Source organism: Arachis ipaensis, chromosome B9 (genome assembly GCF_059453495.1).
Source record: "Arachis ipaensis isolate K30076 ecotype BB chromosome B9, ASM5945349v1, whole genome shotgun sequence".
NCBI lineage: Eukaryota > Viridiplantae > Streptophyta > Magnoliopsida > Fabales > Fabaceae > Arachis > Arachis ipaensis.
This window is the reverse complement of record NC_142444.1, coordinates 136,068,216-136,089,600: the sequence shown is the minus strand read 5'-3', so window position 1 is coordinate 136,089,600 and position 21,385 is coordinate 136,068,216. Positions and strand designations below refer to the sequence as shown.

Genomic DNA, 21,385 nt, shown 5'->3' with positions numbered 1-21,385 from the left:
AATGACACAAAATAACACAAGACTAACAAAAGTGTCTTTGCATTATGCAAGAAAATAACACATCTAAAGGTATATTACAAACAATAAAATTCTTCCTTTCTATTTTTAATACCATTATATCAATATATTTAGAATGTTGAAGACATCTTTCATAGTACAAAGAACTTCATAACTTGCAATTGAAATGCACTTTCTCACAAAAAATACAGGCAATACATAAATACATTGTGCCCACCTAGTTCTCTTGAAACTAAAAGCCGCAAGCGAGACATGTGTAGAAAGACCAATTACCTTAGACAATTGCACCTTCTGTTCATCAATTATATTGATTCCAAGTTCTCTTCTTATATCCTGCCAAAGACCAATACCAGATAATGAACAACAAATACTAGGAATCAACGACAATGAACAATGAACAACAATGAACAAATAATTAAAAAAACAGAAACAGAAACACAACAAAATAAAATATTACTAGCATTCAGCAACAATGAACAATGAACAACAATCAGCAACAATGAACAACAATGAACAAATAGATTGAACAGAAATTGAATACAAATAAATCACAAAATCAACTCAAAACAAGCAAAAATAAATTAAACCCAGCAGCTCAGAATCACAGAATCAGAATTATTAATAAATTAAATCACAAATTCAACTCAAAACAAACAACTCAAATTAACAAAATCATTAAACAAGCACAGTAATCATTAGTATTATTAACAAAATTTCAAAACAAGCAAAATAAGTGCAGAAAACCAAAAATCAATTCAGAATCACATAATCACAGAATCAGAATCACAGAATCAGAGAATCACAGAACTTGAACTAAGCAAAATAAGCAAATTTGAACCCAACAACTCAGAAGCACATAATCAGAGTTATTAACAAGAAATTAACAAAACCCTAAACAAATCCAGCAACTCAGAATCATAGAAATTATAATTAACAAAATCAAACTCTAACTATTTCATAATTATAAACCGAATATGTTTAATTGCTTCAGATACATAGAAGGAGAGAAAATCAAACCTAAAGTCAGTGGATGGGAAGGAGGAAGAGCACTGGAAGAAGGCTAACCGGTGGCTGCTGTGTTGTTGGTGGCCAGGCCAGAAACACAACAGTACTGCTATGGGTGGCCAGATCGGTCCTGTTGGTGGCGCTGGGGTGCCGCTGGATGGTGCTGGACTGCTGGGTGGTGTAGTGTCTACGACCGCGAGGGTGGTGCTGGCTGGGGCTGGGTGGTGCTGTCCGCAAAGAGGGGCTGCGAAGAAAGGTCTGGTGGCCCTGGGAGAAAGGCTTCGACGGCACTACGAGGTGGTGGGAGGAAGGGGTTCACCGGCTGGGGAGGTGCTGCAAGAAGATGGGTTCGCCGCCGGCCTTGGGTTTCTTTGAGTGAGACTGAGAGTGAGTGCAGAGAGTGAAATTGAGAGAGTGAGAATAGCGAAACTAGCGGCGGCAACGCATGGCAGCGACGAGGACGAACAGTGTGAACGTCTCCGTCGATCTCTCTCTCTTCGCGGTTCTGCTTCTCTCTCCTTCTCCCCCGTGGTGATTCGACGGCAGCTCTGGTGGCAGTGACGCCCACCGCGCCGTCTCCCTTTTCCCCATCCGGAGCGCCCCCACCACCCCTTTCTTTCTTTCCTTTCTGATATGCGTTTAGGTTAGAATGCAGGTTTTAAGTTAGGAATTTTAAGTTTAGGATAAAATATATATAAATAATATAATAATTTTATAAAATATTTAAAATAAAATAATAATTTAAAATTTAAATTTAATACTATAAAGATTATTTTTAATTTAAATTATAAAATAAATGTATCAATCACATTTTATAAAATATAATTTTAAATTCGAAAATATCAGTTATTTATATTATTGATATAATTTTTTATTACTAAAATTTTAATTTCAATTTATATAAAATAAAACAACTAATTATAATAAAAATTATACCTAAACATTAATTAACTTAAAATTAAAAAATTTATAAAAATCAATTTAATCATTCCAAATAAATTAATCTCTTAGAGCTCAATTTAATAAAATAAACTATAATTTATTCATAATAAAAATTATTTAAATTAAATTATATAAGACTTCCATTGCTAAATTTAATTTCAAATTATATGAAATAATCAATTATAAAAAATTACACAAGAATCTTAATTACTTAAATTATATTTGTGTATCTTAATTTTTTTTATATTTAATTATTGATTTTATATTTATAGTTTAATTAAATTTTTTAAACTTTCATAAATTAATTTTTAGTTAACATTAAAAATTTGATTATTAATACAAATTATATATTAATTTTTTAAAAGAATATAAAATTAATATTTACAATTTTTAAAAATTAATAAATATAAATAATATGTAAAATATTTTAATTTGTGAAACAAAATAAAATTATTCTAAAAAGAATTATATAAACAATTTTTTTTAATCACAAATTGTTTAACATTTTGAAATAATTTTTTGTTATAAAATATACTTATATTTTGTGATAAATTAAGCAACTTGTTACAAACAATGTTGAATTTTGTGACAAATTAATTTTTTATTACAAAACAATTGAAGATTTTGAAACAAAAAAATATTTTGTTACAAAATATTTTAAAATTTTGCAACAACTTTTTTTTATTACAAAATATTGCAATATTTTGTAACAAAACACCATCTCGTTACAAAAACTAACATAATTTGTAACAAAATAAAATAAGTTGTTACAAAATATTATCATGTTTTGTAATAACTTGTAATGTTGTTACAAAACATTATTCTTTTATAACAATCACAAATTATTATTACAAAATACTATTTTTTTGTAACAATTTTAAATTTGATACAAATTTTTTGTTACAAATGTTCCATTTTCTTGTAGTGTTTAGACTTTCCGGATCTCAGGAATGCTGCCAATGGTTCTAGCCTATACCACGAAGATACTAATCTCACGAACTTGGACCGTGTATTAGATATCCAAGAGAGTATACTCCAGTTGTCGTCCAATGACTACGTTGAACATCATGTAGATCGCTTTGTGGTTGTCAGGCACGCGATCTTGGCTAAGCGAGTAACAAAGATTGGGTGATTGTCACGGGTCACCCATTCATTCTGACTTAACTGAATTAAGAACAAGAGTATATCTTGGAGAGAAAGTAGGCGTGAATTGGAGAAAAAACAGTAGTAATTGCATTAATTCATGAAAAACAGTAGAGCTCCACACCTTAATCTATGGGGTGTAGAAACTCCACCGTAGAAAATACATAAGTGAAAAAGGTCTAGGCATGGCCGTGAGGCCAGCCTCCATTGTCTAAGGACTAAACGTTCCAAAGATCCCTCCGACTTAAAGCTTGTCAAAAGGCTTAAAGTAGTTTTTATACTAAACTAGTAACCTAAGTTTACAGAAAATGAGTAACTAAGTGTAGATAGTGCAGAAATCCACTACCGGGGCCCACTTAGTGTGTGCTTGGGCTGCATTGAAGCTTTTTCGTGCATAGGCTGTTCCTGGAGTTAAACGCCAACTTTAGTGCCAGTTTGGGTGTTTTACACCAAGATGTTTTAGGCTGTCCTTAAACGTCAGTTTGGGCCATCAAATCTCGAGAAAATTATGGACTATTATATATTGCTGGAAAGCCCAGGATGTCTACTTTCCAACGCAATTGAGAGCGAGCCAATTGAGCTTCTGTATCTCCAGAAAATCCACTTCGAGTGCAGGAAGGTCAGAATCCAACAGCATCTGTAGTCCTTTTTCAGCCTCTGAATTAGATTTTTGCTCAGGTCCCTAAATTTCAGCCAGAAAATACCTAAAATCACAGAAAAATACATAGACTCATAGTAAAGTCCAAAAATATGATTTTTGAATAAAAAGTAATTAAAACATACTAAAAATTTTGTAAAAATAATGCCAAAAAGGGTATAAATTATCCGCTCATCAGTCGCGAAGAAGAGAACGATACATCCATCTCGCCTGCCCAGGAAGATCCGAGCCATGGAAATGTTCCTCTGTGCCAGGAAGCAGCTGCGTGTCTATAAAGTTCCCGACATCAAAGTTCCTCTCCATCACGGTGAGGGCTCCTTCAGGACTGGAGGACGGCTTCCTCCTCTTTGGGTTGTGGATAATCTTCACATCATCCTCCTCGAATTGAGGGTTGGAGGTCGAGCCCTCGCTAGGACCAACCGCCTCACCATGAACGGGAGAGGCATGCGCCTCATCAGCATTTTGGTCCGACATCTCGGCATCACGGGGAGGGGACACCGCCTGTTTCTCGTTATTTTCAGGTGGAGCCTCCTGTTTCTTGTCCCCGTTTCCTCATCACTGTCGCCAGCCAGAAAGGTGTTATATAAATTCTCAAGGCCTGTCACTTCAGTAGACATTCCCACTGCAACAAAATAGTGAAACAGGTTAGTCGTGACGTCAGCATAACAAATCAAAGCAACAGTAGCACAAGAAATGCAAGTTAAAACTACTCACAAATATAATTTCTAGTGACCTCCCGGTCACCCATAAGGAGATGGGGGTTCACATGGTTTTTCCCAAAAACAGCCAACAACACGTCGGCAATCTTTTTGTCCACAGAGGACATTCCTTTGTATGTAACTTTTATGAAGGTATTGGACCCCGCTCCGAAACTCCAATACGTCGGGATGAGACGCTGCCCCTCTAACGACAGCCAGAAGGGATGGCGACCTTTGACTGGGCACACCTTGAAGTACTTGTCCTTGAACCCATGGTAAGAGTCCTCAAGCAAGCCAAAAATTCTCCGACCTTGGGCTGATCGGAAGGACATGAACCCTTTCCTCGCTTTCCCTTCTTTGGAAGGATTCGTAAGGTTGAAGAGATAAAGGAAAACGTCGACGGACACCGGCAGCTCTAAATATTCACACACCATCTCGAAACAGCGGATGGAAGCCCAACTGTTCAGATGCAACTGCGACGGCTCCACGGAGACTCGGTTAAGGAGCGCCATTTGAAAATAAAAGAAAGGAATGCGAACCCCCAGTTGGGTGAACATTGCCTTGTAGAACCAGATCCAGTTGGAAACTCGGGGGGAGTGGAGGTTAAGTTCGTACAACCATTTGTTAGGGGCGGGGACGAAAACATCGTAGTTAGACTCCTCGTCGGTCCCGCCACACAAGTACTCGGCTTGACGAAACTCGGTCAGCTCCTCCTCACCCATTTGGTTTGGGGAGTCCTTCATGTCAGAGGTCACCCAAGCATATCGGTCGTAACCCGCGCTTGAGGAGGAAGATCGCGAAACGTGACGAGGCATACCTACAGTGGGCGCACCACTCGGTTAGTCTACGAGGTCGGGAGTTCGAAAAAGGTCCAGAAACTACATTTTGCCTATTCAACAACTGCAACCAAGCATGGCCGAAGCCAATCCTAAGTAAAAGCCTAAACAAATGCCCTAGAGTGGTAACCCCCTAATGCACCTACCTAACACTAATGCCATCCAACATACAAGTCAAATAAGAAAAACAACATGCATACAGAGCATAGACAATGAAGATAAAACAAACATGGAACAAAGAGTGAGAGATGAGCGCTTACTAGGATAGTTGCAGAGATTCGAAAGGAGGCAAGAAGGGGCGAATGCACAAGGACACAGAAATAGCAGTAGAAAATTCGAGAGGGAAGAAGATGGAAGTGGAAAGAACAAGGAAATGAAGTGGAAGCGAAATACAAAACTGACTGGGGGATTAGGAAACTGACTCAAGAAGTGCGAAAGGCAAAGGGAAAAACAGTCTTTGCGCTCAGGGTTTTGAAATAACTCATTATGAGCATTAAATGCCTGACGCGGAGAACGAGCCGACGAAAGGTTATCCCCAGCAACAAACAGACACGCGCGCAAGAGGCACGTCCTCTCCACGAGCGGCTGACCTAGCCACAACGCACCAGAAAGGACATAACACACCACCAACGTCACTCACGAGCATTGCTGGCGCGTTGGGAGTACTGTTACGGCCCGGCCCAAACGTCATGCGTGCCGACCCGACCCATAGGCCACACGACCCGAACGGTCGGGCGCGAGACGCTCAACCATCGACCCGGACACGCTTCCTTGACAGCTCTCTGCTACAGCTGTATTGGGAAGCTTCGAGGAAGGTGGGTCTGCCCTTGTGGGACCCACTCCTGACACGGTATATATGGGGAGGGTCCTACCCCCTCCCCCAAGGTACGTCACACATATCACCTTACCCGCTTTTTCGCCTGCACACCTGACTGACTAGAGCGTCGGAGTGTCTTTGCAGGTGGCACCCCCCTCTCCACACCAGGATCTCGGGACGTCAACTGCTCCAGCTCCAACCCCGCAATCCGGAACCAGGCGATACCCCACCTCTCCAACCCAACAACCTCCCCGAATCGTCTGATACCCGAGTTACCGAACATCATGTAATGTAAATTGATAAATATGGTACAAATTACATATTTCAATAAATAAAATAATTAAATTGTTTATTTTAAAAAATTCCTTATTGCTGCTATATTGCAATAAAATCATACATATTGAATTATTTACATATAATTTTTTATATCTAATATATTAATATGTAATTAATCAGTGATATATATATATATATATATATATATATATATATATAGATAGATAGATAGATAGATAGAGAGAGAAAGATAAATGATCAAATTCATCTCTAAAACATCATTTGTTTTTTAAATTAGTTCCAAAAGATTTTTTTAATCAAATTCATCATTTAAAGATTTTAAATTAATTAGGTTAGTCCTTCTGTCATTTTTGTTGTTGATAGCGCTAAAAATTATTAATGTTTATAAAATGAGATCAAATCAAAACCTAATTAAGGAAAAAACTTCAAGTATTAGAATCCTTCAATTTGGGGTTGATTTGATCTAATTTCATAAACTTATTATACTAGCCATCAATTATTGGGACTACTAGGTATGTGTTGTGATATCACTTAAGCTGTCACATCAATAAATCTTAATGCCGTTAGTAACGAAAGTGACGGAAAGACTAAAATGACCAACTTTAAAATCTTTGAAAAATGAATTTGATTAAAAATAATTTTTAGGAACTAATTTAAAGGATGAATAATTTTTTAATGACTAATTTGACCATTTCTTCATATTATAATAATAATAATAATAATAATAATAATAATAATAATAATAATAATAATAAATTTTTAAAAAACTTTTGGAGGACCACCATAACCACTTTGGACCCTGAATGTGCTGCTTTCAACATTGAAAAGTAAATTATATAATCAACAATATATATATATATATATAATTTATTAATTTGATTTTTTAGGTACATATATATAATTTACATATAATTTTTTATATATGAGCAAACGTAAAAATTCGAGTGTTGAAGTAAAAGTTATATTGAATTATAAAATAATGAAATATAAATTAATATGAAACACGAGAAGTTTGACGTTTAAAAGTTAGAGTTTTCTAAATACAAAGAAAAATCAAAATTCTCCACCTTCACTACTATAAGATTAGGACGTATCACAAACTCCTAGGAAGGATGAGGGATCGAGGAAGCTTACTTTTCATTTTTATTCAGGATTAATTAACTAGCATGTATTATCAACTAAAAATATTTTCATAAAAAAATATAAAACTTAATTTTCAAATAGTATATTTATTAGAAAAAACTTTTAAAATTTTTTATTAATAATCAATTTAATATATATTTTAAAAACACGTATTAATTAAACTCTTTTATTTATAAATACATTTTTTTGGACTATTCGTTTCGAGACTTAATTGCATAAAATAAATTCAATTAATAAATGAAAAATTCAAGTTGACCAATACAATCAACTAAGACTACTCGAGATATTATATTAAATTTCTTATAGGTTTAATCTTGAACACTCCAGATGGAGGAGGTGGCATTAAACACAAAAATGGAAAATTTGAAGTTACATGGATTTTGGTATAGTCCCTTTACGATGAGGGTGGTATGGACCCTGAAGTTGAAGGGTCTACCATATGAAAACATTGAAGAAGATCGCTACAATAAGAGTCCTCAACTTCTAGAATACAACCCTGTGCATAAGAAGACTCCAGTGCTTGTTCATGGTGGAAAACCCATTTGTGAGTCCATGATCATTGTTCAATACATTGATGAGTTATGGCCACAGAATCCATTGGTCCCTCTTGATCCCTATGAGAGAGCTCAAGCAATGTTTTGGGTTGCATATTCTGAACAAATGGTAAGATTTTAGAAATAATATTTATGTTCTTTGTTATTAGTGCTTTCAACTCTCTGGGTGTTGTTAACCACATAGGAAATATTTTTAGAATACTATAAAAATATATTTTATTGTAAATTATTAAAAAAATATTTAAATTTTTTTTATTATTATCATATTAAAAAGTCTTTTAGAGTACAAAATTGGTAAATTCTAAAAATTTATTTTGTCAATAGAATTTAACTAACATGCATGTACTACTGCATATATTAATATTAATATTGGTAAAAGTTTTTAATTTTTTATTTTAATAAATAAATAATAAATTGAAAATTTAAACTTAATATTTTTATATAAATATTTTTAAAGATAAAAAACAATTTAGATGAGAATACATGTTAATTTTATTAATTAATAAAATTTATATAGAAAATATATAATTAAAATTCTAATGTGTATTTGTTATATATTTATTATTAAAATAAAACTTTAAAAATTTCTAGTAATAGTAATTTTAATTTGTGTTTTAAAGATATACGTTAACTAAATCTCAAAATTAAATGTATAAAAAAATTTTATATTTTTCATATTTTTCAAAATCAAGATCAAAATACATCTCTAGTTTTTTTTATTTTTCTGTCTCATTATTTTTATATCAGAAATAAAATCCAAATACAATTGAACTGACGATATTAGCAAGAACTTTTTGGCACTTGATCCCTAACAATATTCTAGCTCTCTATAATTTCTTATGCTAATTAACTTTCTACCATATTATAATTTTCTATACACAAATAATAATAATAATAATAATAATAATAATAATAATAATGGATTAACGTTTATACTATAGATTCCTGCACAGAAAGAAAAGGACGTAGAGAAGGCCTTGGAAAATTTCAAAGTCCTTGAAGATCATTGCTTAGCTGATAAGAGGAAATTCTTCGGTGGAGACAAAATTAACATTGTGGACATAGCTATTGGATCACTTTTCGCATTTTTTGTCACTATAGAAGATATTAAACAAGAGAAGGTCCTAGTAGCTGAAAGGTTCCCTCTCTTACATTTATGGTTTGATAATTTCAAGAATATTTCAATCATCAAAGAAAACTTCCCTGACAGGGAAAAAATGTCAGCTACCATAAAATCTATCATGGAGAGGAGGAGGTTGGCATCTTCCTAAGAAGTCATAATCACTACGTCGTTGTTTCTTTATATTACCAAGTGCTAACATTTGTTGGTTTTGTTGTCTTATTGTGTTTGTAAAGTAGAATAAAAGTTTGAATTTACTGTATTTCTTCAAATAATCAATTAGGTTTCGTTTTAAATCATTATCAAACATCTATGGAATAGATTGGGATATATTATGTAACATGTGTGGATAGATTTAAAAAAACCAATTAGTAGAATTTGGTTTAGTTATAATATGAAGCTTAGGAGTGGCTAAGCAGGCATTATCAAAAGAATAAATAGATAAAAATATATAAAAAATAATTTAGATTAGACAAAATAAAATACACTTAAAAGATCATAAATATTAAAGTACACTTTAAATATTATTTTAGATGGACAAAAATATTATATCGTTAGTGAGTTTATATACTTTTACACTCAAAAATATTATTTTAGATGTACTTTTGTCTATTAAAATCAATTTTTTAGATATAATTTGATATTTATAAACTTTGTTGTATACTTTTATCTACGTCAAACTCTTTTATGCATATTTTTATCTATTTACTCTTATCAAAAATTTAGATTTAGATTTAGATTTAATGAAGAGCACAACTACCTTCAACCACCATTGACGAGGAACTAGATGATGCACTGAATGCATCCAAAATAACTCAGATGTTGTCGCTCTAAGTAATGTGATGTGTGATCATCTTATACTTTTTTTTTGTGATCATCTTATACCTTTTTTCTAGCATTTTTTAGTTATTTTTAGTTAGATTTTATTAAGTTTTGTTATATTTTAGTGTAAAAATTCTCTTTGAATGTTACTTTGAGTTGTTTTGGTATTTTTATGATTGCAGGTAAAATTCGAGCGAATTTGGCAGAGTTTTGTGCAAAAACAAAGGAAGAAAGTAGATATTGTCAACCTTGACCTCCTTGCATTCCAACGAGCATAATTTGAGCTACAAAGGTCCAATTGATGCGGTTTCAACGGCGTTTGAAAATCAACTTTCAGAGCTTTCTAACGATATATAATAGTATATACTTTTCTTCTGAAATCACTGCCAAATCTAGTGCTAAACGTCGAGCCTGGCATTTAGCGCCCAAGAAGGACAGAATGCAGCGCCAGAATCCCCCCCCCCCCCCAAGGGCGCTAAACGCCCAACCTGGCATTTAGCGCCAGCAACGTTGCACTCCCCTTGGGGTGTTTAACGTCCAAACTGGCGTTAAACGCCAACAGCAGTCCAGATACTCCCTCTTTGGGCCTCTCAAGTGGATTTAGCACTTATTAGTTTTATTTTAATTTTTTTTGTAATTTTATTTACAAAAAAATATTTTAGGCCTAGAATTTATTATTCTATTTTATTTTCAAATCAAATTAGATTATTATAAAAGGAAAAAGATCACTTAGGTCTAGGATCTTCCTTCCGCACGTTTTCAGAACCCTAGTTTCTTTATAAGTCATGAGTAACTAAACCTCTCGGTTAAAGTTAGGAGCTCTGTTTATTTCTATAGATTAGAACTATTATTCTTTTATTTTAATTAATGTATTGATTCAGTTTCAAGGATTATTTTCGTTCTTAATCTTATAAATCTGGGTGGAACGAGAATATGACCCTTATTCTACTTAAGTTCTTGTGATTCTCGAGAGAGTTATCTCGCTTGAACAACAGCTTGAAAACAAATTCCTCCTAAATTACTAATTATATGAACTAATTGGGATATGTGACATATAATCGTATTAGCTTTGGGTAATTATGGTTTTTATAGCTATAAACTAGTTTTTAAACTTAACCCTCTAATCGGAATTAAGTAACCACAAGAGTGGTAGTTAATGAAGATTAGAAGAGGCTAAATCACTAAGAGATTAAGATTTAGACATTTACAGTTTGCCATGGAATGAATCATACATTGTTAAAAATAGTTGGTAGAACTTTTAATCCGGAAAGATAAGTATCTCTGAAACCTTAACTGTTTTCTCTTACTGTTTTTACACCAAACCCTTATTTGCTTTATTTACTAGCTTATTTACTGTTTTATACGAATTTGACTTACCAAATCCCTTTTCTATTTGCCTAACTAAGTCCAACTAGATAGCCATTGTTGCTCAATCTGATAATCCTCGTGGGATCGATCCTCACTCACTTGAGGCATTACTTGGATGACCTGGTGCACTTGCCAGTTAAGTTGTGCGAATATCCTAATTCGCGCACCATAATGCTTTACCTCTTAGGTCTAAATTTTACATTTTTTTTAAAATTAGTATAGATGCAACATAAAAATTAGGAGGACAAACTTGATTCGCTGAAAACCTACAACAAGATCACTATAGCCGCCCTAACGTCAACTGATTTTCATCACGTTTCATGATTAGGCAAAAAGAAGGACATTATGGACTGTTGAGTATTTTAGTAGAGCGATGGAAGCTGGAAAGTCATACATTTCACCTTTCATTTTGCGAACTGATTGACCCTAGAAGACGTGATACATATTCTTGGCCTGCCGATCAATAGGAACGACCCCGTGATAGGCAGAACGAACAGCAGTCACTCGTTCTTGGTGGAGAATTGCATAGCAATGTTTGGTAGACAGCCCGGTCTGCGTGATCACATGTTGGGGAAGATAAACCTAGCATGGGTCCGACAATGAAGAGACACCAAATCATTAGACACCCAAGAGTTTATCGAGCAATATGTCTGGGTTCACATATTCTGCTTGCTTAGAACTGTTGTGTTTTTAGACAAATTGACCAATTCTGCTAACTCAAAGTTTTTACCTCTTTTTCGAGATTTCCATCACATTTATAACATTGTTGGGGACAGCTTGTCTGGCACATCTATACAAGTCATTGTGCCTTGCATCGCAATATAACTGTAAAGAGATGAATGACCCCCTTATTCTTCTCTTTGTTTAGGTATGAGAAGATATGTTGTGGATAGCGCCTGTTCCTCAAGGTGAGCTTCTGGTTTTTGGCATTCCAAGTGGGCAATGGTAATGGTTATTATTATTATTATTATTATTATTATTATTATTATTATTATTATTATTATTATTATTATAACTAACATAAACTAATTTAGGTAGAGTCACTGGCATCGATTAAGAGATTATGTGCCATGGTCTACGATGCAATTTAGGTAATAATTAGATCACATGAGTGTGAACGATGTACGTGCTAATGATTTCTCTTAAGAAGTTTTTATGTTTAATAATTTAATTGATTATCGTCGTATTTATTGTTGTTCAGCTTATATGGCAGCCATATATAAGAGTTAATGTCCCTGAGGACCTATCCTTATAATTGTGGATATGCTCCACAAAGTGTCTATTGGTGTCATTCGAGTGTATAGAATGGTACCCAATAGACCGAGTGAAATGCCAATTCGGGCTTGTACAACTTTCACCAAAGGAAGCATTCCGAATTGGAGAAGCTCACTGCAGGCGGTTGATTCGAGCACAGTGCCATGACAGGAAGGAAAGAAACAGACTTTGGGTCGATATGTGGAACAACTAGTGCTATAATATGCTGCAAACAAGAGACAAAATTGTCGACTTTCACTCTCTCTCGATGTACTATGATTGGTACACACAACAGTATGGCAATCACCTAAGGTTGTCAAAAAGAGCTTCGTATGCAGACCCCAAGACGAATCAACCACTGCCGCCACCCCGCCCCCACCTAGACCACATCAGTTTCCCCCTATGAGCAACATTAGCCATTTCCCTCTTATGAGCAACAACATTAGTTTCTGGCTTATGAGCTCCAACGTCAGTTTCCAGCTTATGAGCAACATCAACAGTTTCTGATTTATCAGCAACATTTATTTTCCTTTTACCCACCACAACCACAGCCGCAAGTAAAATCATACATACCACAATTGGTAATTCCAACAGAAGAATCCTTCAGTCCGTTAAACCCATTTGATGACATCAGTTTGCCTCAGGTACTAAGGGAGACTGGAGCATTCTTTCAATTTTCTCAAGAAAGGCCTGATGCTTCTGAACCCTTTGTTAGCCATAGCTCCGTCTCAGCTCGTGCTAGTGAATTTGTGATGGATCCACTAAAACAGAGCCACCATTCATAAGGGTTGAGCCACCACGTACTTTCAAACCACCATATACAATATTATTTGATTTGAACTAGTGTTTGTAGAAAGGAAAGGTGTTCCGAGAGGATGATTTACAGCACGATTAGGGCAACGATGGAGCGAGTGTAACACCCTACCACACAAAGTCTTATGTTTAAGTCATAAAATTGAAGTGGTGAGGTATTACGATCTCTAAAAATAAAAAAAAAATATATATATATAATATAATATAATATAATATAGTTGAAAAAGTTTTATATCTAGGAGCCTTTGAAAGAAAGTTTAAAACAAAATTCGTAATACTCACGTAAACAAAAATTTGCGTACAAGGAAACGTAAGATATTGTGTATGAATAATAAAAAGGGAGTGTCAAAGGTATAATTAACAAAGCTTCCAACTCGGTTCGCAAAGATAAACCGGCTAGAACATACAAGTATATATATAAGAGGATCCCAAAATGACCCAAAGCAGAAAACGACAACCTGTTTCTCCGAGTCAACCTCTAAGAGGGACAAACATAAAATACAAGGTGGAGAATCTATATACATTCATAAATATAAATAAAGATACGGCCCTGAATCCCAAGAGTTCTTCACTTCGTCAGTGTCTCCAGAATACAGAGTGGTGCTTCTCAACCTGCATCTGAAAAACAAAAATATTGTATGGGATGAGAACCGGAGGTTCTCAGTATGGTTAAGGTGCCCACATATATAATAAGCAAGGTCCCGGAAAAGCCAAAGGCAATTCTAGAACGCCGACAATCGGATTATAAATCTTAAGGAACTAAAGCTAAAACCATAAACGAGGATAGGTATCTAAGATTCTAAACTTGATCAACATCTAATCAAAACCCTCAATCTCTTCACCTTTCCTCCGTTTCTTCAACTCCGATAAAATTGCATAAACAGACAAAACAGAAAAGTCAAACACATACAGAAAGCATATATAACAAGTAGGCAATTAGCAATTAACGTGAATAAATAATTAAGCAAGCCAAGACAATACACGTTCAAACAAAATATATAAATGCACATGATGCATGCCTTTCCTAGCGCAAGCCATGAGCTCATGCGTCGGTTGTCTACCCACAACCTGACGTTACTCGGAGTGAACCCCAAATATGGTCTCTTTACTGTGTCAATTAGACACCTTGACATCACGGTTACCCATGTCAATTAGGCCTCATTATAATAACATTTCAATGTGTATCACAGTAAGGAACAGTGCTATCAGTTAGGCGAACATTCCTGCATTAGCAATCTCAGACTATCCATTAGGCGGGCACTTTCGCATTAGCAGTTTGGCACAAGGCCTATTCAATATACACTTTTCATAATTTACATATTCATTTAGATTATCTCTTTCATGCATATTTTCTCATTTCACTTCTCTCTATTATGCCTCCACGTCACCAACACTACAAAACATACCTCCGCATCACCGCCTAATTATACATACCTCCGCATCACCCATTGACCTTAAGCCTTCCTTGGTTGTCCTAATACTACTATTTTAGAACCTAAATCTTGGTATTGAGGTAATTTGGTCATAGTTAAAACTGGTGCTTTTGCTTAAAAAGGATGCTGTTATTGTTTTTGAGAAAATGCAACAAGGAATAGCAGGGGCGGTAGATTTGTTAAATTCACTAAAAATCCAATTCTCGCCCATTGCCTTAAATAAGACTCTTCCATATTTCCGGAAAAATAAATTTTAGATTAATACCATGTCACATGAAAAAGTTATGAGTTTAGAAATACATCTCTGCCTTTTAGAAATCTATTTTCAAAATCCAGCAAACTACCGTTACACTTTGCAACATAACTAATTAATTAAAAAACATTTTGACACAAAATTTAAACTGTAGTTTGTGGGCTTAAAAGGCTTAGAAATGCCATTGGTTTCAATCCAAAAGCTCCTCAGAATTGCAAATTAGGTAGGTTGGAAGTTGGTGTTTTTGCAGCAGAGAAACGGAATTTTCTGCAGAATCCATCAATTTTTAAAATTTCATTTCTTCCAAACCACTCATCAATAAATTCTAAAATTTTTATGAGACACTCATAACACATTAAACTTTCATAGAAAAATAGTTTCATTTAAAAATAGGGCCTGGTCTACTCCCAGAAACTAGTTTATTCTACTATCAATTATGCAAAAAATTCTGCCTTGGACCTTTTCAACAACCTTGCATACCATAACTCACATTTAAACTTATATCCATTCTAAAATTACATTTTCAGCCTTTCTTCAGTTATCTAAGGTTACTTTCACAGCCAACATAACCCAAAAAGATCATCAATAATTCATTACATATATATATATATATATTCATTCTCATCATACTCATCATTCATCATTAAAATCATCATGTATCAATATATTCTCACTACAATATCAGTTGCCAAAATTTATATTCAACCCAAATCAACAATTTAATTCAACAAACAACAATCAATTCAACTTATCCTATGGGTCAACTAGCCTAAGTTTTCACAACACATTACATATTATATACGAGAAACAAAAACCATACCTTGGCCGATTTCTCGATAACCCGGAACACCTTAAGCGTTTTCGAATCACAAGCTCCACAACTCTAGCCCCCTCACCAACGATACCCAGCCTCCAAAGCTAATCCTCTAGCTTCCAATTTCTCAAATTGACTCCAATCCACAACCAATTTCAATCTAACATCATAATATTTACTATAGTTAACATAGAGTTCACTAATTCAATATTTCATAAAAGAATTGAGGGTGCTTACCTGACCCACAACCTCAATAAGTTGAACCCAACAATACCCACGAGTTAATTCAAACTTAAACACCGAATTCAGGCAAAATCCAACATGATTACACATTGAATTTGAAATTGAGAAAGAGGGAATTGAAAACAAAAACGTTGCTTTCTTACCTAATTGACCACTAAGTTTTGTAGAGCTCGACGCTGCGGTCGTGTGACCGCAAACGGTGCGGTGATCGGAGCTCCGGATTGAAAGTTATGTGGAATTGAATGAATTTGGACCAAGGGTTTCATTTCTTTCCCCTAACCCACCGTGCTCTCACTCTTCCTCTCTACAACCTGAAGTATTAACAATGGGGAAGGTTCTTTTATATACTTGGGCTTGGGTAATTGGGCCCAATATGGGCCCGGTTTAATTGGTTCGTCCCGTTCGGTCCAATCTTGGGCCAAATTCTTTAAAATTTATGTCAAAATTCTTGTTTTAATTTTCTCTATCACCTTAAACTATAAAATTCTATTTTCTAATTTTCTAGAAAAATAATTAATTTATTGATTCGTTATTTACTAATTACTCGGGGGTTTATATCTTACCCCTTAACAGAAATTTTTGTCCTCGAAAATTCGCTATCAAATCTTCATATATGCCCCCTCAGATTCAACTGACTTCTTACCATTCATTTTACCATTCTCGGACGTTAATGCATTATCTTATTCCCAATTCAAGCCTAAGCTAAACCCGTTTGTCTCACTCTTAGCTTCGTTTAACTCTCTTAATGAGTACAACTTCCTTACCCTTCAAGGGTTCTTTCTAAATGAAATTAATCTCAATGCTTTCTCAGCTATCTCACTCGCTAACAATTCCTTAATATCTTATTTTGAGTTAATATGGTATAACCTAAGCTACACCTTCTCACTCTACATTCTTCGATCTTGTGTTAATCCTTGAATCATGCTCATACCTCACAACTTCTTCCTCTCATCATCACTATTCTAGAGTCACCAAAATCACTGTGCTTCCGCAGCGTTACTCTGATTTTAGCCATTAAGATTCGGAATCGTTCACTTACTCTGCCAGAACATTCCCTGAATCTCTCCATCTTTCTAACTAAATGTTATTAACCTTTGCCATAGCTGCAAGAGTCCTAATCCCTAGGAATCTCTACTACCTAATCCATTATCGCCTCCATCACAATTCCTAAGTAATCCGCTCTATTCCTTCAATAGTAGCTCACACAGCAGCAACTATATTCTCCAGAGCAGCTTAAAGATCAATCATACAACCTCGCTCGCATCCACGAGACGCCATTTGGGTCTTGTCCACACCGAACAATTGATATTAAGGTGATCAGTCTTAATATCTAAAGTCTAGTGCTTCGAATCTCCAAAGGTAATGCTCATGAACATTTATGCTATATAAGTCAAGCAGACATCCTAAATAGCATCTACACACAGCCAGAGTTTGCTCAGAAGTATAGTCAGTTTATTTCCCAGGCTCTACGGGAACGAACTGCTCTGATACCATAATGTAACACCTTACCACACAAAGTCTTATGCTTAAGTCATAAAACTGAGGTGGTGAGGTATTACGATCTCTAAAAATAAAAAATATATATATAATATAGTTGAAAAAGTTTTATATCTAGGAGTCTTTGAAGAAAAGTTTAAAACAAAATTCGTAATACTCACGTAAACAAAAACCTGCGTACGAGGAAACGTAAGATATTTGTGTATGAATAATAAAAAGGGAGTGTCAAAGGTATAATTAACAAGGCTTCCAACTCAGTTCGCAAAGATAAACCAGCCAGAACATACAAGTATATACATAAGAGGATCCCAAAATGACCCAAAGCAAAAAATGACAACCTGTTTCTCCGAGTCAACCTCTAAGAGGGACAAACATAAAATACAAGGTGGAGAATCTATATACATTCATAAATATACGGCCCTGAATCCCAAGAGTTTTTCGCTTCGTCAGTGTCTCCAGAATACAGAGTGGTGCTTCTCAACCTGCATCTGAAAAACAATAATATTGTATGGGATGAGAGTCGGAGGTTCTCAGTATGGTTAAGGTGCCCACATATATAATAAACAAGGTCCTGGGAAAGCCAAAGGCAATCCTAGAACGCCGACAATCGGATTATAAATCTTAAGGAACTAAAGCTAAAACAATAAACGAGGGTAGGTATCTAAGGTTCTAAACTTGATCAACATCTAATCAAAACCCTCAATCTGTTCGCCTTTCCTCCATTTCTCCAACTCCAATAAAATTGCATAGACAGACAAAACAGACAAGTCAAACACATACAGAAAGCATATATAACAAGTAGGCGATTAGCAATTAACGTGTATAAACAATTAAGCAAGCCAAGATAATGCACGCTCAAACAAAATATACAAATGTACATAATGCATGCCTTTCCTAGCGCAGGCCATGAGCTCATGCGTCAGTTGTCTACCCGCAACCTGACGTTACTCGGAGTGAACCCCGAATATGGTCTCTTTACTGTGTCAATTAGACACCTTGGCATCATGGTTACCCGTGTCAATTAGGCCTCATTATAATAACATTTCAATGTGTATCATAGTAAGGAACAATGCTATCAGTTAGGCCAATATTCCCGCATTAGCAATCTCAGGCTATCCATTAGGCGGGCACTTTCTCATTAGCAGTTTGGCACAAGGCCCATTCAATATACACTTTTAATAATTTACATATTCGTTTAGATTATCTCTTTCATGCATATTTTCTCATTTCATTTCTCTCTATTAAGCCTCCACATCACCAACACTACAAAACATACCTCCGCATCACCGCCTAATTATACATACCTCCGCATCACCCATTGAACTTAAGCCTTACTTGGTTGGCCCAATACTACTATTTTAGAAGCTAAATCTTGGTATTAAGGTAATTTGGTCATAGTTAAAACTGGTGTTTTTGCTTAAAAAGGATGTTATTGTTTTTGAGAAAATACAGCAAGGAATAGCAGGAGCGGTAGATTTGTTAAATTCACTAAAAATCCAATTCTCGCCCATTGCCTTTCAAAATTCATTTTCTTAAACAAGACTCTTCCTTATTTCCGGAAAACTAAATTTTAGATTAATACCATGTCACATGAAATAGTTATGAGCTTAGAAATACAGCCCTGCCTTTTAGAAATCTATTTTCAAAATCCAGCGAACTACCCTCACTCTTTGCAACATAACTAATTTATTAAAAAGCGTTTTGACACAAAATTTAAACTTTAGATTGTGGGCTCAAAAGGCTTAGAAATGCCGTTGGTTTCAGTCCAAAAGCACATCAGAATTGCAAAATAGGTAGGTTGGAAGTTGGTACTTCTGCAGCAGAGAAATGGAATTTTCTGCAGAATTCATCAATTTTTAAAAATTCATTTCTTCCAAACCACTCTTCAATAAATTCTGAAATTTTTATGAGACACTCGTAACACATTAAAATTTCATGAAAAAATAGTTTTATTTAAAAATAGAGCCTGGTCTACTCCCAGAAACTGGTTTATTCTACTGTCAATTATGTTGAAAATTCTGCCTTGGCCCTTTTCAACATCCTTACATACCATAACTCACATTTGAACTTATATCCCTTCCAAAATTATATTTTCAGCCTTTCTTCAGTTATCTAGGGTTACTTTCACAGCCAACATAACCCAAAAATATCATCAATAATTCATTACATATATATATATATATATATATATATATATTCATTCTCATCATACTCATCATTCATCATTAAAATCATCATGTATCAATATATTCTCACTATAACATCAGTTGCCAAAATTCATATTCAACACAAATCAACAATTTAATTCAACAACCAACAATCAATACAACTTATCCTATGGGTCAACTAGCCTAAGTTTTCACGACACATTATATATTATATACGAGAAACCAAAACCATACCTTGGCCATTTTTTTGATAACCCAAAACACCTCAAACATTTCCGAACCACAACCTCCACAACTCTAGCCCCCTCACCAATGATAACCAGCCTCCAAAGCTAATCCTCTAGCTTCCAATTTCTCAAATTGACTCCAATCCACAACCAATTTCAATCTAACATCATAATATTTACTGTAGTTAACATAGAGTTCACTAATTCAATATTTTATAAATGAATTGAGGGTGCTTACTTTACCCACAGCCTCAATAAGCTGAACCCAACAATACCCGCGAGTTAATTCGAAACTAAACACCGAATTCAGGTGAAATCCAACATAATTACACATTAAATTCGAAATTGTGGAAGAGGGAATTGAAAACAAAAACGTGGATTTCTTACCTAATTGACCACTGGGTTTTGTAGAGCTCGACGTTGCGGTCGTGTGACCGCAAACGGTGCGGTGATCGGAGCTCCGGATTGAAAGTTATGTGGAATTGAATGAATTTGGAGCAAGGGTTTCATTTCTTTCCCCTAACCCACCGTGCTCTCACTCTTCCTCTCTGCAACCTGAAGTATTAACAATGAGGAAGGTTCCTTTATATACTTGGGCTTGGGTAATTGGGCCCAATATGGGCCCGGTTCAATCGGTTCGACCTGTTTGGCCCAACCTTGGGCCAAATTCTTTAAAATTGTTGTCAAAATTCTTGTTTTAATTTTCTCTATGACCTTAAACTATAAAATTCTATTTTCTAATTTTCTAGAAAAATAATTAATTTATTGATTCGTTATTTACTAATTACTCGGGGTTTACAGCGAGCACTCAAGGCATGAGTGCTTCTGGGATTTATGAGGGTAATGGAGCCAATGGTCCGAATGTGGGTACTTATGAGATTTGTGGGGATGGTGAAGCCAGTGGTATGGATGTGAGTACTTCTGAGGGTCATCCATATTTTTTACGAACAGAGATTGCTCTACCGAAAAAATACACTTCGTCATATTAGACCAAGTAAGCGAAGAAGTTGTTGGGGGACAAGCTTGAAAAGAAATAGACTCTTGAATTTTTTATGTTCTTATTTATGTCTTGGGTAAATTTATCTTTTCTCTATTTTTTGTATTTATATTTGTACATTTCTTTTTATGTCGTGTTTTTTCCTTTGCGGTGTATTGTAACACTTATATTTGACTACTTTTATGCTAACAATATTTAACATAGAAAAATTCATACATAAAAAGGCAAAAAATACATAAAAAAATTACATAAAAAGGTGAAAAAT

General features: G+C 34.9%; 1 protein-coding gene and 1 long non-coding RNA gene across 2 annotated transcripts; one reads left to right on the top strand and one right to left on the bottom strand.

Annotated features, from left to right (window-relative positions):
• The first annotated feature begins 7,819 nt into the window (after positions 1-7,819).
• Positions 7,820-9,527, top strand: LOC107616583 (putative glutathione S-transferase). The gene is made up of 2 exons (XM_088498253.1): positions 7,820-8,220; positions 9,053-9,527. Exons 1-2 carry the CDS (start codon positions 7,885-7,887, stop codon positions 9,380-9,382), a joined length of 666 nt encoding a protein of 221 aa, XP_088354379.1. The 5' UTR covers positions 7,820-7,884; the 3' UTR covers positions 9,383-9,527.
• Positions 9,528-17,999: 8,472 nt separating this feature from the next.
• Positions 18,000-20,656, bottom strand: LOC110267074 (uncharacterized). The gene is made up of 3 exons (XR_002354400.2): positions 20,511-20,656; positions 20,131-20,284; positions 18,000-18,216 (listed from the first exon to the last, which is right to left on the bottom strand). It is a non-coding gene; the product is annotated as an uncharacterized LOC110267074 (long non-coding RNA).
• Between the last annotated feature and the right edge of the window lie 729 nt (positions 20,657-21,385).